The 14,411-nt window shown below is 33.1% G+C and overlaps 1 protein-coding gene across 2 annotated transcripts in view; it reads left to right on the top strand.

The window, feature by feature from the left end:
• Window positions 1-8,320, top strand: part of LOC145994943 (uncharacterized) — a 103,658-nt gene extending 95,338 nt beyond the window's left edge. For both annotated transcript variants that reach the window (XM_083131457.1, XM_083131458.1), the window contains one exon: window positions 2,963-8,320. In XM_083131457.1, the coding sequence (XP_082987583.1) occupies window positions 2,963-3,273 (311 nt within the window). In that variant the 3' untranslated portion in view covers window positions 3,274-8,320. The remainder of the gene's footprint in view (window positions 1-2,962) is intronic.
• The last annotated feature ends 6,091 nt before the right edge of the window (window positions 8,321-14,411 follow it).

Raw genomic sequence — 14,411 nt, 5'->3', positions numbered from 1 at the left:
TGCAAAAATAAACTATAGTCCTTTTTCATTTCCTTTTTTTGAAGGTGAAGTACAGCGAAAAATCTTACTATCCATTTCAATGAAATCTTCCTTCCAACAGCTTACCACATTCCATAGCCACATTCACTGACACTCAATACTGTCATCACTGTCATATAGTTAAGTTAAAACTATTCTCAAAAACTTCACAATAAAAGTCTAAATCTAGCAGATATGTACACAATAAAAGTCTAAATCTAGCAGATATGTACACTTTCAAAGTATTTGATATCTTGTCAATAAAGGGACCAAGGAAAATGTTTTTTTTAAAGGGGGGGAAAAAGGAATGTAAGCTGAAAAAGTGGTCAATAAAGGGACCAGAAAGGAAAATGTTTTAAAAAAGGGAATGTGGGCTGAAGAAGGAAAAAAAAGGGAATGTTGGCTGAAAAGGGGAAAAAGGGGAAGTCAAAACCATGTAATTTGGTTGGTGGAAGATAATTAATTATAAACACTATTGTTATTTATTCCATGATCTGTGTTAAAAAAATAAAAAAAGGGACTTCCCTTTAAAATCCCTCTAATCATAATCACTAAAACAATATCTCACTTACGGAACTCTGTACAGCATTCAAGAATTCTAAAAATTCTCGTACCAATAATAATAATTATACCCAGCTGGAAATTTTTCCAATTGGTTCCAATAGCTAATATGAGTTTTTAGACACTCTATCGGAACCGATTGGTCAATTGTAATGAATGGGTTTGTATTGGAAAGTATTTTATTGTCAATATATTGCTTATGAAAAAATCTTATCTATAGAACTGTAAATGCAATGGAGAAATCATATAAGACAACTAAAATAAATCTCTGGTAAAGCATGTGGAATTTATAACTTAGAAAAAAGCTTTCACGTACAAGACTTTTTCAAATGTATGAACGTTTTTAACGCTGTAGCTTCATTGTGTTTAACACACGTATAGAAAATCAAAAAAACATGCTGCTTCAGTCATAAATTAACATGTTGTTCTTCCTTTATACATGCAAAAACAGCAAAAAAGGTTAAACAAAGAATCTGACCCACAACAGTTGAAAAGGTGAAGAACAAACAAAACATTGTCGAAATCGACTTAGTTGATCGAAAGATTGCTAATTTTTCCAATTGCATTACATACACACAAGATTAACCATGGAAATTCCATATTGAAATAAACAAGAACTAATGTTCTTAAGAAATAGTTCTTCTTAGGTGTTTATTAAGATAAATCTGACTCCTATAGTATGCATTAGAATTCAGAAAAAATTCAGATCAAGTGTGTTGTTTTTCCAAAGAACTTATAAATTACAGGAAATGTGGTGACCTATGCTTTGAGTCAATAAATGAATTGATAACATATTGATTCTACAATATATACAAACTTACAATTGGATACAATTCACGAATTGGAAATTGTCTTGATTTTCCAATTTGTTTCAGTTGAGATTCCGTCTTGATTTTCCAATTTGTTTCAGTTGAGATTCCGATTGAAACCAATACATTCTGATAGCTGTAGTAGGCATCCAATAGAATTAGATTCATTCCAATTGAAACCAATTCAATCCAATTGAAATTTCAATTGGAACCAATAGAAAATTCCAGCTGGTTAAGGAATGTAAATGCATTAATTGGTTTTTATAGTGCAAACTAAAAAATATTATGCGTTCACTTATAAAAGTTTTTAGTGTTTTCCATATTTCATAACATTCCTTGAACTTGTATATAGATTTTTAAAAATTTTTTTTTGGTAGTAATATTTTTCTGATGATGTCCTTAGCTATATAATAATAGGCACATGTAGAAATGAAAATGATTATGATCATTATATGGTAAGTCAGAGTTGGCTCAAACATTACACCAGTGACATTCTGGAGTTTCAGATTCGAATCTAGTTTGAGTCACATTTCATACTCAATTATTAGGTTGGGCCTTTCTCAGCAAATTCTTTTTGAAATTGTTTTTTACTTGGAAGGTTCATGCTGATATTCTATATTTAAAAAAAAAATCACCTGCTTAGATAATCTGCTAGAAGATTCTGAAGACTTCAGTAAATACAATCCACATGAGCTTTCAGCTGAATATTTTAGGAAGAATTGTGTATTTATTAAAAATGTTCAATTTTAATGTGATTATTGCATTAAAAAGAAATACTGTTGAATTAACTCAAGGTCAAACAGAAAGGTAAAGTGTACCTAATGTTATAAATTTGATTCTTTACATTAAAGAGAAGAGAATGACAGAGCACCAAAAATGCACTACTTTGTCTTTTTGGTAAAAATAGAAGTATATTGAATATATTAATTAAGGATAGATTAAATACACTAAAATAATAATTATAAACAATATTAGTACATGTATTATGGATAGGCTGGTATGAAACATTTGTCAGTATCTTTATAGTACTTATGTAAAATTTACCAAAACTGATAGACAGTATTCTACTAATCAGCTAAGGCCTCCCAGATGGCGCAATGGTAGCATCGTCGCCTTGTAATCAAGGGGTGTCGGGTTCAATACCCGGTGGAGGCACATAGTGGTTCAGATCCCACTATAAACTGTAGGGCCAGTCTCGATTAGCCTTACTGTGCATAAAGTGGACTTAAAACAACAAATCAATAAATCAACAACTAATCAGATACATATATAATTACATTTGTATAATTACAAACGATGCATGGAGAACCTTAATAGTTCACCAGATCACTGCAATAGATTTTCCTTAGATGAAGAAACTATGTATTTATACATTTACTTTAGAAAACCAAAGTATATGATATATTCATAAAAATAATAACTAAGTGGCCAAGTTTTCACGAAGTTGTGATGCTATATCAACACAGAAAATTAGAGTAACAATTGACAGCTAGAACTTCAGGAAAGCAGATTATATTTATGGAATTAATTTTCAGAAAGAAATATTAACGGTTGGTTTGATATTATATTTTCAGATCTCAATCAACTAGAAGACTTGAACACAAACAGGATCACAAGAATACTCACTAACGACTTCCCTCAGTACTTTGCGATTGTGTCACGCATCCGCCAGGAAGTGCACGCAATCGGTCCTGAAGGTGGTATGGTGTCTTCCACCGTTGTTCCTCAAGTCCAGGCTGTGTTCCCGCAAGGAGCTCTGACAAAGAAGATTAAAGTCGGTCTCCAGGTAAATCTCTTTAAACCCCGAAAGGGTCACAATGGCCCTTTGAAAAAGATAACGGTAAATCATATTCCAAAAAAGAAACGCTTCTCATTAATTTGGTGATTTTGCAATGTTATATCCATGTCTCAAAGAGCCTGATTTGCAAATAATCGGGAGAACAGAGTACAAATACATTCAAACAGCCTCTGTTGCACTGTCATCCAGGTGTCTTACATATTGTCCAGATTTTATATTTTCTGGATATATGTGTATGTAACAAAAGCATTATTTTATGTAGTAAAATTTTTAGAACATTTTTGGCATAGTACAAGTGATCAAGGCTAGTGGCTTTGTTAAAAATTACTCACGGCATATATTAGATATATACATTGTTGATATCTGTAGTACGCTGAGATGTAACAGATATTAATGTGCTTTATTATTATCATTATAGAAGGAAGACAAAAAGAGAAAGAAGTAAGAACAGTGATTACTTTGGCTGAGTTACGCTATCAAAACTCAAGGTTTTGCTGATACATCGTAACAGAATTAATGCAATGATCTTTCGTGGGATCAAGTTTACTTTACGTGACTTCGGATCTGTAAAAATATTTCATGCAGACACGAAAGATTAGAACTGGCGCTGAAAGTGTACCTAACGACAGATGTGCATGTTTCAATTTTAGTGCCTTTCCCAGTTTATAAAATATTTTCTATTAACACCACTTGTCTTCTAATACTTACAATGTGGTTAATACACAGTAATTGTACAAAGTTTAAAATTTTAAACAAAACCTAACAAACATAAAATTCATGTGTAATTTAAAATTTTACTTTTAAGTAGTTAGATAAATGTTTATTGGGAAATCGGTACAATATAATATAGATGATTTTGGTAGTTAGAATTCTTTAAATTAGGGAGTGTCAGATTCAATGAGTGCGTGAGGTTGTGTGTGTGTGTGTGTGTGTGTGTGTAAATTAGAAATATACCAAAATAACACTTTTGCCAACACAAATATAAAATTTTCTGATATTAAAGATACTTCACTGATCCATAGTATATCATTCTACCTAGTTTTCACACATATCTAAACTAGTTAAACCAGTTTTATTAAAAATTAGATAAAATCACAGAATGTACCTGATTTTGTCTTCCAATTTTTTGGACTGACTTCCATCATTCTTCAGAGATGAAAAAATAATGTGGAAAGGTTAAAACATTGTTGAAATAGTTAAGAATGATTAAATTATAAAAATGTGTTGTCCTGTTCATGCTGCTGAAGCTGAACAACACATTTTTATGCATTTTATCACCTTTAATTATTTTAACCATGTTTTATTTAACCTTTTCACAACATGTTCTTTTTCCATCCCTGTGGAAGAATTGAAATCAGTCCAAAAATTTGGAAGCCAAAATAAGATACTTGTAATTTTATCTCATTTTTTGATAAGTTGACAACACATTGTGTGAAATACAATTTTGTATTTATCTTTATGAGTTTTATTATATGATAAATTTATAGGATGCTGTTTCATGACTTTGTCGGCATGGGGAGGCTTAATATTTACTTCAATAATTCAGGTCAATTATAAATTTAACATTTCAAAATATCTTGTTTCTTCTTTAATCCTTATAAAAGCTTCATAAATAAAACTGAGGAGTTTCAATTAAAATAATATTTGTTTGCTTCACTTGCAATTAAATTGAATTATGATGAAATTATCAAGCAATTTGCATCACCAAGAAAAAAAATATTTAGAATTTTACTTAAATAATATACATTACTTTTGCTCTTTCATTCATAATGATAATGAAAAGTTGCAGTATTTTGGAAGGAATTCAGTCTAGTTGTACAAATATCAGATCAGTAGATTTATATCGATATGTTATTATAGGTTGAAACAGATAAGAAAACTGATTAATTGGCCCTGTCCCACGTGTGTTTGTGTTTGTGCGTGTGTGTGCATTTCTGATAGTTGGCTTTTTTCTTAACAATATGTTAGCAGTTATTTTATATCTGACATTTCATTGTAATTTTGAGAGGAGAAAACTCATTATTTCAACAAGGCATATCTAGTTGTGCATTTGTGAATTTTGTAATTATGCTTCACATGAGTAAGCACAATTGCAAATAAATGCACCATTGTTGTTGTGTCTGTGTACACGGTTTTTGTTACAAGAACATGCACATGTGTGAACACTTTGCACTGCCAGCACTGCTTTCGATGTATCAGTGGCGAAAAGAAACATTTTGGTGTAGTCCATTTTTGATATTGACTCACCTAAAGTAATTACAGTCAATTTGTACATGTACAGGGTACCATACCATTTAGATATCTGGTGGAAAAAATTAAGCTGCAAGAAAAGAAAAAGCTTTTTATCTTTCTTTATAATCTTGAAATTAATTTGATTCACTTTGCAAGCTGGACATATTTCCTTCTCTGGAAATACAGATTACCCACGTTTGCAATGCTAAAGTACAAAGTAGTGTAGAGAAAATGTAGTTGCTCATGAGGTAGATTCATCAGCAGATATAAATATATATATATATATGCATACATAGTGCTGTGTAAAATATTTTTCTTTCATTGACTTTAAATTTATTTTTGAGATATTTATTTTTTGAAAGTGTCTTTTGTTAAAATAATACGTGTTAGAAGTACTGCCAGACGTAAAAAAAAGCTGTAGAAACTGCTCTAAGCAAGGAATAGTACATTGCCATATTTCCTACTATATTTGAGAGTTCGTGATAAATAATTTAGCATTTGCCATTTTATTACTGTGAATGACATTTAATTTTGGATAAACCGACATGAAAATATCTTCAAAGAAGTTTTGTAATATAAAATCGAATTAGTTTTTAGAAGCTTTTCAAGAGTATAGGGCAAGACATTGATTAAAAAAAGGCCAGTAGATCATTTTTTTAAAATATAAAATGGTAATATATATAAAACTTGGAAGCATGTATAATTTTTGTTCGTAGCATTCTTTTAAAACTACGTTGTATGGATCTCATCTTGGGCTGTGGTCATATTATAATTTGAAATATGATTCCTCATTCCTGATCTGATTCACATCATGAGTTACACTTGACTCGTGCACTCCTTATGTTGAAATTATTACATTTTGGTAAAATATAAAGAAGTAGGAATACATTTGTTGTCCATTTGGAAGTGAGCATATTACCTTTGCTAAAGAAAACATATTAAAAATTATCATTGATATCGAATGTGCCTACAATATAAAATTTTAAATAATGTCATGTTCATTGTAGAAGCAAAGTTTAACCTAAGTTATCACATTAAGCGAAGTATAGTATTTGTACTTTTCTTTTGTTCTCTTATCCCTCTCTCAAATTAACATAGTCATGTGTTTGCATTGATCTTCTGCATGTCTTTTTGTGGCTATGGTATTTAAAGTTGATGTGTAGTGCAATGAGTTTCATAGCTGAAATTTTGTCTTGTGTGTATGATTGAGTGAAAGAAAAGCTGATGTGTGTCTGCATGTATATCTTGGTTCTTGTATCAAACAATGTAGTTTGGATTTGGGCAAAATATTAAGTTGAGATCACAATATATGAGTACCATATTTCTAAAATTAATGTAGTTTCAAGCAGAGAAATTAAACCTGAGCATGTGCTAAACAACATGCACTTTTTACTATTACCTATGTCAGGTAAATTCAAGTCTTAAAGAAATCTTCTAACTTCCACTAAGTGAAAGGAGCAGGAAGGGGCAATGAAAAAATTATGAAAGGAGATAGGAAAGAGTCTTGCATCATTGTCATGTGGTCTAACGTATCAGGATTGGGCTATGTGATGCACACTGGTTCGAGTCTCCTGAGGGGAGGCAGGGGGGGGGGGGAGAGTGTAACAACTTTTCTCCCAAGTTTTCAGCCAGTGTATCGAACTGGTGGCCACCTACCATTGAGATAAATTGGAGAGGTACGAATGAGTAGTGTAACCTGGTCATGGAAACCTACAACAATGACTGGGGGTTCTTCGTGCCGACCACATGTTACGCTGTAACTGGATGGATGAACTCCCACCTAATGAGGCATGTGGGAGTGATGCTGGCAATTGGTCAATAGGCACAGGCCCTCACGGCCTGTTGTACTATGTGTTTTATTATTAAATAAGAACACACAATAAGCATCTTCACACATAATATTACCTTTCAGCCTAATTTTTTAAATACTTAGCTTGTTTACAGTATAGTATAATTACGCCTATATAATCTTTGCTTTCTTAGTACTGTGGAGTGATATAATCTCCCTTGAGGAATATCACTGGCTGTCTATGTTGTCCATAATACGGCTGTTAGAAGGCAATTTTGTTCAATGGGAATTCTTTATTTTATTCTAAGGCAAATTTTCGATTCAATTGTTATCACCTCTTCTGTACCTTAAGAGTAGGTATATTCATGAATTGTCCATAGATATTTTTCCAAGAGAAAAGTAATTAAAAAACTAAATGTGGATTTAGAAGCTTCCTTAACCATTGGCAAATTTACATAATGATTCACAAATGCCATTACATAAAGAACCAAGGTAATGCATTAGCATGCAGGTAAGATATTTAATGTAGTCCTTTCTTGTGGATGTGGTGCTAGTGCCTATAGTAAACATTTATTGTACATGATAGTCTAATATTTTGCTACATACTGTGCTATGAAGTTTCTGCAAAGATAATTATGTATGTAGATGATTTGATAGGGTCAGGAATTAGGCTGGGCATCCCTGCTAATGTCAGATATGGTGTTTGTTTTGCATGTAGCCAACCTTAGCAGAAATTAGAACACCCTACCTTATATAGTCTTGCATGGAGAGTTGTAGTGAAGTAACCATATAGGATTATATTTTTGTATCTAACCTCTGACAAATCAGCTTTCGAGAAATATCAAATTGAAAATAGTGTAATGATGTACAGTGTTAAATTAAGATGCAAATTTATGTAACTTTTCCAAAGATATTCTGTAGCAAAAACTTTCTTAATTTTTTTCCTATGTCATTATAATCTGGCAAAGAATTTTGCATGTAAACTTACTGGTGGAGGAGATTTATATACTAACTTTTCTCCTGTTAACAGCTTATAACAGTGTTTTCTGCCATGCATACCACTGTTTTTGCAGTTGCACCAATTTTATTACTAACAATTGTAAGAAAAACGAGTGCCCAATAAAATTAGTTAAACTTGAATTCTTGAGTTCAGTCATTAATAGCTTTACTAAACTTTGTCCCTTATCCATATAATTAAAGCAAGGTTCGAAATAAGGCACTCAAATTACTAATTTCAATCGTTTTCGTAACTTTTCGTTTTCTCTCTGGTTTAACTAACTTTATTGGGCTTAAAGGATTGCTCAAATTATAATTTTTTCCTAGCTTTTGGCTTTGGCTTTGCAGTTTATTGCTATTTCGAGCCCTGCTTTTGTGCTGTTTACATTGAATGCCTTCCACTCTTCATCTCCTGCTTCCCTTCCTCTTCATACCTTATGCATTCTTTAGTTTTCTTAGTAGTTGCAGAGTAGCAATCTGAAAACGAGCTGAATGAAAGCAGAATTTGTAAGACCACTTCTTGTCCTAATGCAATGAAACTGCTCTACTGTTTCTCAACATTTTACGATTGAAAGCTATAGCAATAGAAAAAGAAATCAATTTAAGGTACATTATTATCATGGTAATATTGTTGTCTTGGTGGCGTAAGCATACGATCTCATCCAGGTTAAAATCTTGACACTTCAACTTCATCAAATCACCATTCATCCTCATCATGTGGCAGAAATGCAAAAATGTTTGAGGAGGGTGAAAATGACATATTTTTTCTTAAACATGAAAGGATGAAATTAATATGAACTAATATACTTATTAATCGCCTCTACTTCCAGAAAGAAAAATGAAACTCCTTTCCATTCTAATGTATTACTTAAGAGATTTAAGTATTCACATAGTGCTATTTATTTGCATTTTATTCTTTTAAGGTTCTTGTACATTTGATATATAATTGTAAACACAATGGTATCTCACTCAGTACCATCATTATCTCATTTGTAAGCATTTTAAAAAAATGGGTATTATTCTACATTTCAGTGTCGACAGAAACGCACACGCATGCACACACACACTCTCTCTCTCTCTCTCTCTCTCTCTCTCTCTCTCTCTCACACACACACACACATAAACAAAATGACTAATCACATATGTAAATAGGTGAGGTACCATTAATTGGCTCTGCATTTATTAATATAGATATCAGTGCTTATGTTTTCTGAGGTGGCAGATAGTATCCATATCCACCACTATCAATGCAATATTAATGCAAGTAAGCAAGCGTGCATTGTTCTTATGGTGAACTAACATGCCCTTACTCACACTATGTGAGATAAATAATTAAACCAGTTTTGAGGAGTTTACACATTCCTACAACACAGAACATTTGTAGAAGAATTTGATTTAGAGTTAAGTATTGTTTCAATTTTTCATCGCTTAGACTAGTGTCTGAAATACTGAACATAGACATTGATCTGAAGTAGAGAACATAATTATTAATCAGGACCTCCCTGATAGCATAATGGTAATGTCTTTGCCTTGTAATCAAGGACTATCTGGTTCAATACGCAGTGGTGGAACATCCCAATTTAAATTGAAGGTCCAGTTCAGATTAGCCTTTCTGTGCATAAAATGGACTTAAAAACAAATTCAAACATTATTTATGAAAACATGTACTTTTGTTTACTTTCTTTCATGTGCATCACTGATTCACAGTTTCTATTATTAAAAAATTAAAATTTTCACATAGAATCAAATCTAGATGATTGATTGATTTGGTGATTTAAGTCCACTTTATGCACAGTAAGGCTAATTGGGACTGGACCTACAGTTTAAAGTGGGATCCGAACCACTTGTGCCTCCACAGGGTATCGAACCCGGGACCCCTTGATTACAAGGCAACAACGCTACCACTGCGCCATCGGGGAGGCACATCAAATCTAGATGATTATGAACAATTGTGATGTGTTCTTCGTGATGTCTTTTATTTCTTCATGGACAGTTCATCACCACTCATACGTATATTCTTCAGCTTTGCAGAACTCTATATTGCTTCTATCTCTTGTATTTGATAGTTAATATAATCAAAATATACCATTACAAATTATATCCCTATCTGATGTCAAAACATACCATATCACCATATGAGAACCAGAGGAACGCAACTTCAAAAATGCGGTTTTCAGTTTTGTTTAAATAATCTCCTCGGAAGAGCTCTATTTGGAGTTGATTGGCATATCTTCACTTCTAATCCTTAGCAATAAGGTGGAGTCACGTATCTCCAATTTACTGACATATACTTAAGAATACATGATTTCCTCTCTCCTGTAGATTTGATAAATTGGAATTACTTTCCTTTGGTTCTCACATGATAATATAGAAGTTAATATCATGAATATACTTATGGATATACTTTTGAAACTATATTTTAATAATTTCGATTTCTTTAGGATCATTAAAAAAATATCACGGTAAAAGAATTTTATGAGGAACTTACTACAATCTGTTATTTCATTGTAAATGCTACATGCCATTACCAAGCACATCAGCACTCATGGAACATAAATATAGTTGTGTTAAGAAACATATTGTAGGTTCAGTGGAATACCAATTTTATATTCGCAGATTTACATTTCCCCCTACACCCTCATTATACATTCAATCGTCTCAGTTCCAACACAGCAAAATGTTCTGATTTTATGTTACCACATTTTTTTTTTTACCTTGGTCCCCTGAAAAACATTCAAATCAAGGTTCCACTTTACTATTTTGCACACACAGATGTACAGGGTGATCCAGCGTTTATCTACCACTTTGAAACCTATACTGTCTTCAATCATTGATCAGATTTATTGACACCAGTGATACCTGAAACACACATGTATGCCATTTGTCACTACACAAGAAACATTGTTATGTTTTGAAAATAACACCATGTAGATGCCGTCCAACTGGTTAATGCACTCGCAATAATGTGGCTGCTGGTATGGCATTAATTTTCTTCACAATTCTCTGCTTGAGAGTGTTTAGATCTGGCGGACATGTAAGGTATTCTCCCATGTCTTCCAATATTGAAGTGCCATCTGAACAGTCACTGCGTCATGACAACAGATTCATTATTCTTGAAAAATGTCTCATCATCAAATGCATGTATCTCGTTGAATACTTATGCGCACATCACGTCATCCCTACTGTGGGCCCACATGAGTACTAGTCAAATCAAAATGGTAGATGAACACTGGGTCACCCTGTACTACATATAAATTTCAGTGAAAAATGCTGGCCAAACCAGGACTTGACCCCAGCATGATATGACAGAGATATGGATTCATGTCCTAGTCTAGCCTGCATTTTTTGCTGAAATTTCTTCGAGGTTCCACTGTATAAACATGGAGATGTCATCATTATAAGTAAAAATATATAAACAGTACTTTTTATGAAGCTAATACAATTATTTACTTTCTACTTCTTTGAGTCAGTATCAGTTTTTAAACACCGTTTAAAGTACTATTGAAATTTAATATGTGGAATCTAATTATTTGTGCTCTTCGTTGCATCTATTTATAGTGTTCTGTTAAAATTAAAGTAATTTTATTCATGGCATTCTTACATGAATCATATCCTAAACTCTAGTAGGAGCCTGTCACTTTTTATCTTGCTCTACTTAATACTTTTCATTGCATGATAATAAAGAATTATTTTGTCCAAGGTTAAATCTATCAATCATATGTGAAATAAAAGGTTGGAAACATCAAAAAACAAAAAATGATCAAATCTCTTGATTGCTTAGAAATACTTGTATTGTCTCTGATAGTTAATTTATATATTAATTATCTATAGTCAAAAATATACCATTATAAATTATATGTTTCATTGCATTAGTAATAACATAATGAAGAAGTGGTTTTCCATATATTTGTTATTGCAAGAATTGGTGTATAGTAAATTGCACATTTAAGTGAGATATGAGCAAACTGCACAGATAAATTTATAATAATTGAATACATTTTTGCACATTAATATTAGTTATTCTAGTGCACAAAATGTAATGAGCATGTTTGAAAGAAAGGTTACAAACACTACATAGCTACAAGAATCATCTATCTTAGATGTAAATTCATTAATTCTCTGACATCATATCTTCAACCTAAATGACCTAGAATTGAGCAGTTTTAGAAGATGAAAGATGCATATTATGTTGTTTTTTTAAAATATATTCTACAAAGTAAAATAGGAATACATATTGATACATGGAGTCCTGAACTAAATGAAACATATATCACCATCACAATTTATTGACTTTTGATACACCCCCAAGGCCCCCTGATGGCATAGTAATTGTTGTATTGTAATCAAGGGAACCTGGGTATGATACCTAGTGGAGGTACACAGTGCTTTGGATCTCACTTTAAACAGTAGGTCTAGTAGTCTCGATTAACCTTGCTGTGCCTAAAGTGGACTTAAAAAACAAACTCAGACTGATACCCCCCAGGCAACATCGCAATTTGATTTCATGGTAAAGTCATATCTTAAGCCAGGATAATGGTTTTATCTGAAGGCCTCATATTCAAAAATGGTCAAATGTCTGGTGAGATATCTTATTTCCTTCATTTGATTTATACTATAGTCCTTCTGGGCTCTCTTTCCTCCTCTAATAATAGCATAATGATGAGAATTTTTGACTAATTTCGTATAGTTTAAATTTCATGTTGTGACAACTTCTTGTCAATGGAAAATATGTGTATGATATGGTAAAAAGAAAGCTGTTATTCTTTACTTTTGTACCAAGGGGAAGAGCCGGCCCCCGTGGCAGAGTAGTTAGCACATTGCGCTATGCGTTCGAATCCTGGCCTGGGCATGGATGTTTGTAGTGTCCATTCATCAATTTCATCACTCATCCCCATCTTCACAAATTAGCCAAACGTGGCACAAAAAGCAAAGTAAAATAAAGTAAGTCTATCAATCAATCAATAAACCAAGGGGAAGAAACTAGCTTACCCTAACATTCAGTGGCGGCTGCTTAATACGTGCCACTGTGCTATAGCACGTTACTCAATTTACTAAAATGAAAAGAAAGGAAGGGACACATTTCATAGATTGAAGAAGTTTAATAAAACACTGAAGTGAAGTGAAACTTCTCACGTTAAGAGGCTCAAAAGTTTGCAGCGCGCTTAGTATTTTCGGCATGCTATGTTGAGCTTTAATGAATACCAGGCTATTGACTTCATAGCATGTTTTTGCCACCTCGCGGCATGCTGAATCTGGCCGAATGTGCCTTGGTTCTACGGGGGGAGGTAGGGTCTGAGCCAATCAGCTCAGGAAATCTGTCTGCTAGCGTGCTACACAGATTCACAGCACGGTAAGTTTTGTCATCTCAGTATATGAAGAAAGTTTGCGGATATCTTTACAGAGTCAGAATTTTTTTTTCGTGCGGTTCATGGTCATGCACATGGCTTATGGGGCAGTCATTGTAAAGGATCGGCTGTGCTCTGTTGTTTCAAGCAGTGGCATACGCAAGGTTGGTGCTAGGAAATTGATGGGGGCTACATCCCATCTCCAAATTTTGAATTTCGGATGAAAGCAGCAAAGAACTCGGAAACAAAAAAACAATCTTAAATGCAAATACCCCTTAAACTGATCTCCGATTACCATTTTTGTCTTTGAATAACTTTTAAAATGAAGGTTTAAATCGCTGATAGCAAAATATTTTCTAGTTTATTCCGGCCGTACGTAGAAAGCAGCTATGTGATACAGACCTTTACAATTCCAGACCCCTCAGGAGAAAACCCTGCATATGCTAGCGGTTCCAAGTGAGTGTATGGGTGTGTGTGTGGGTGTAAAGGAGGGGGGTAATTGTAAATGCAAGAAACAACTTCTACCTGTAGCAAGCATCTGTGAAAAGTCTCGAGCCGCCGCTGCTAACATTGTAGCGATTCTTTGGTATCTATTACTTACAAATTGTGGCAGACTTCGTATTTGGCAAGTTGACTGATACGTCATTTACAGATTCTAGCGTAGTGCTCAAACTTGCATTCCAACTGTTTCACAACTTGCATGAATGATTACAAAATAAAAGGAAATCACCTTTTTTCAAGTATATACTATTTTTTTAAATATAATATGAACATAATATTTGTTCTTACTATTTAACCACAATTAGGAATAATATATTTATTATAATTATTAATGCTAGCTAGGTGTGGCCGACAACATCAAG

The sequence above is a fragment of the Lepisma saccharinum genome, chromosome 11, assembly GCF_977018435.1.
Source record: "Lepisma saccharinum chromosome 11, izLepSacc3.1, whole genome shotgun sequence".
Lineage (NCBI taxonomy): Eukaryota > Metazoa > Arthropoda > Insecta > Zygentoma > Lepismatidae > Lepisma > Lepisma saccharinum.
This window is presented reverse-complemented; position numbering and strand designations above follow the sequence as displayed.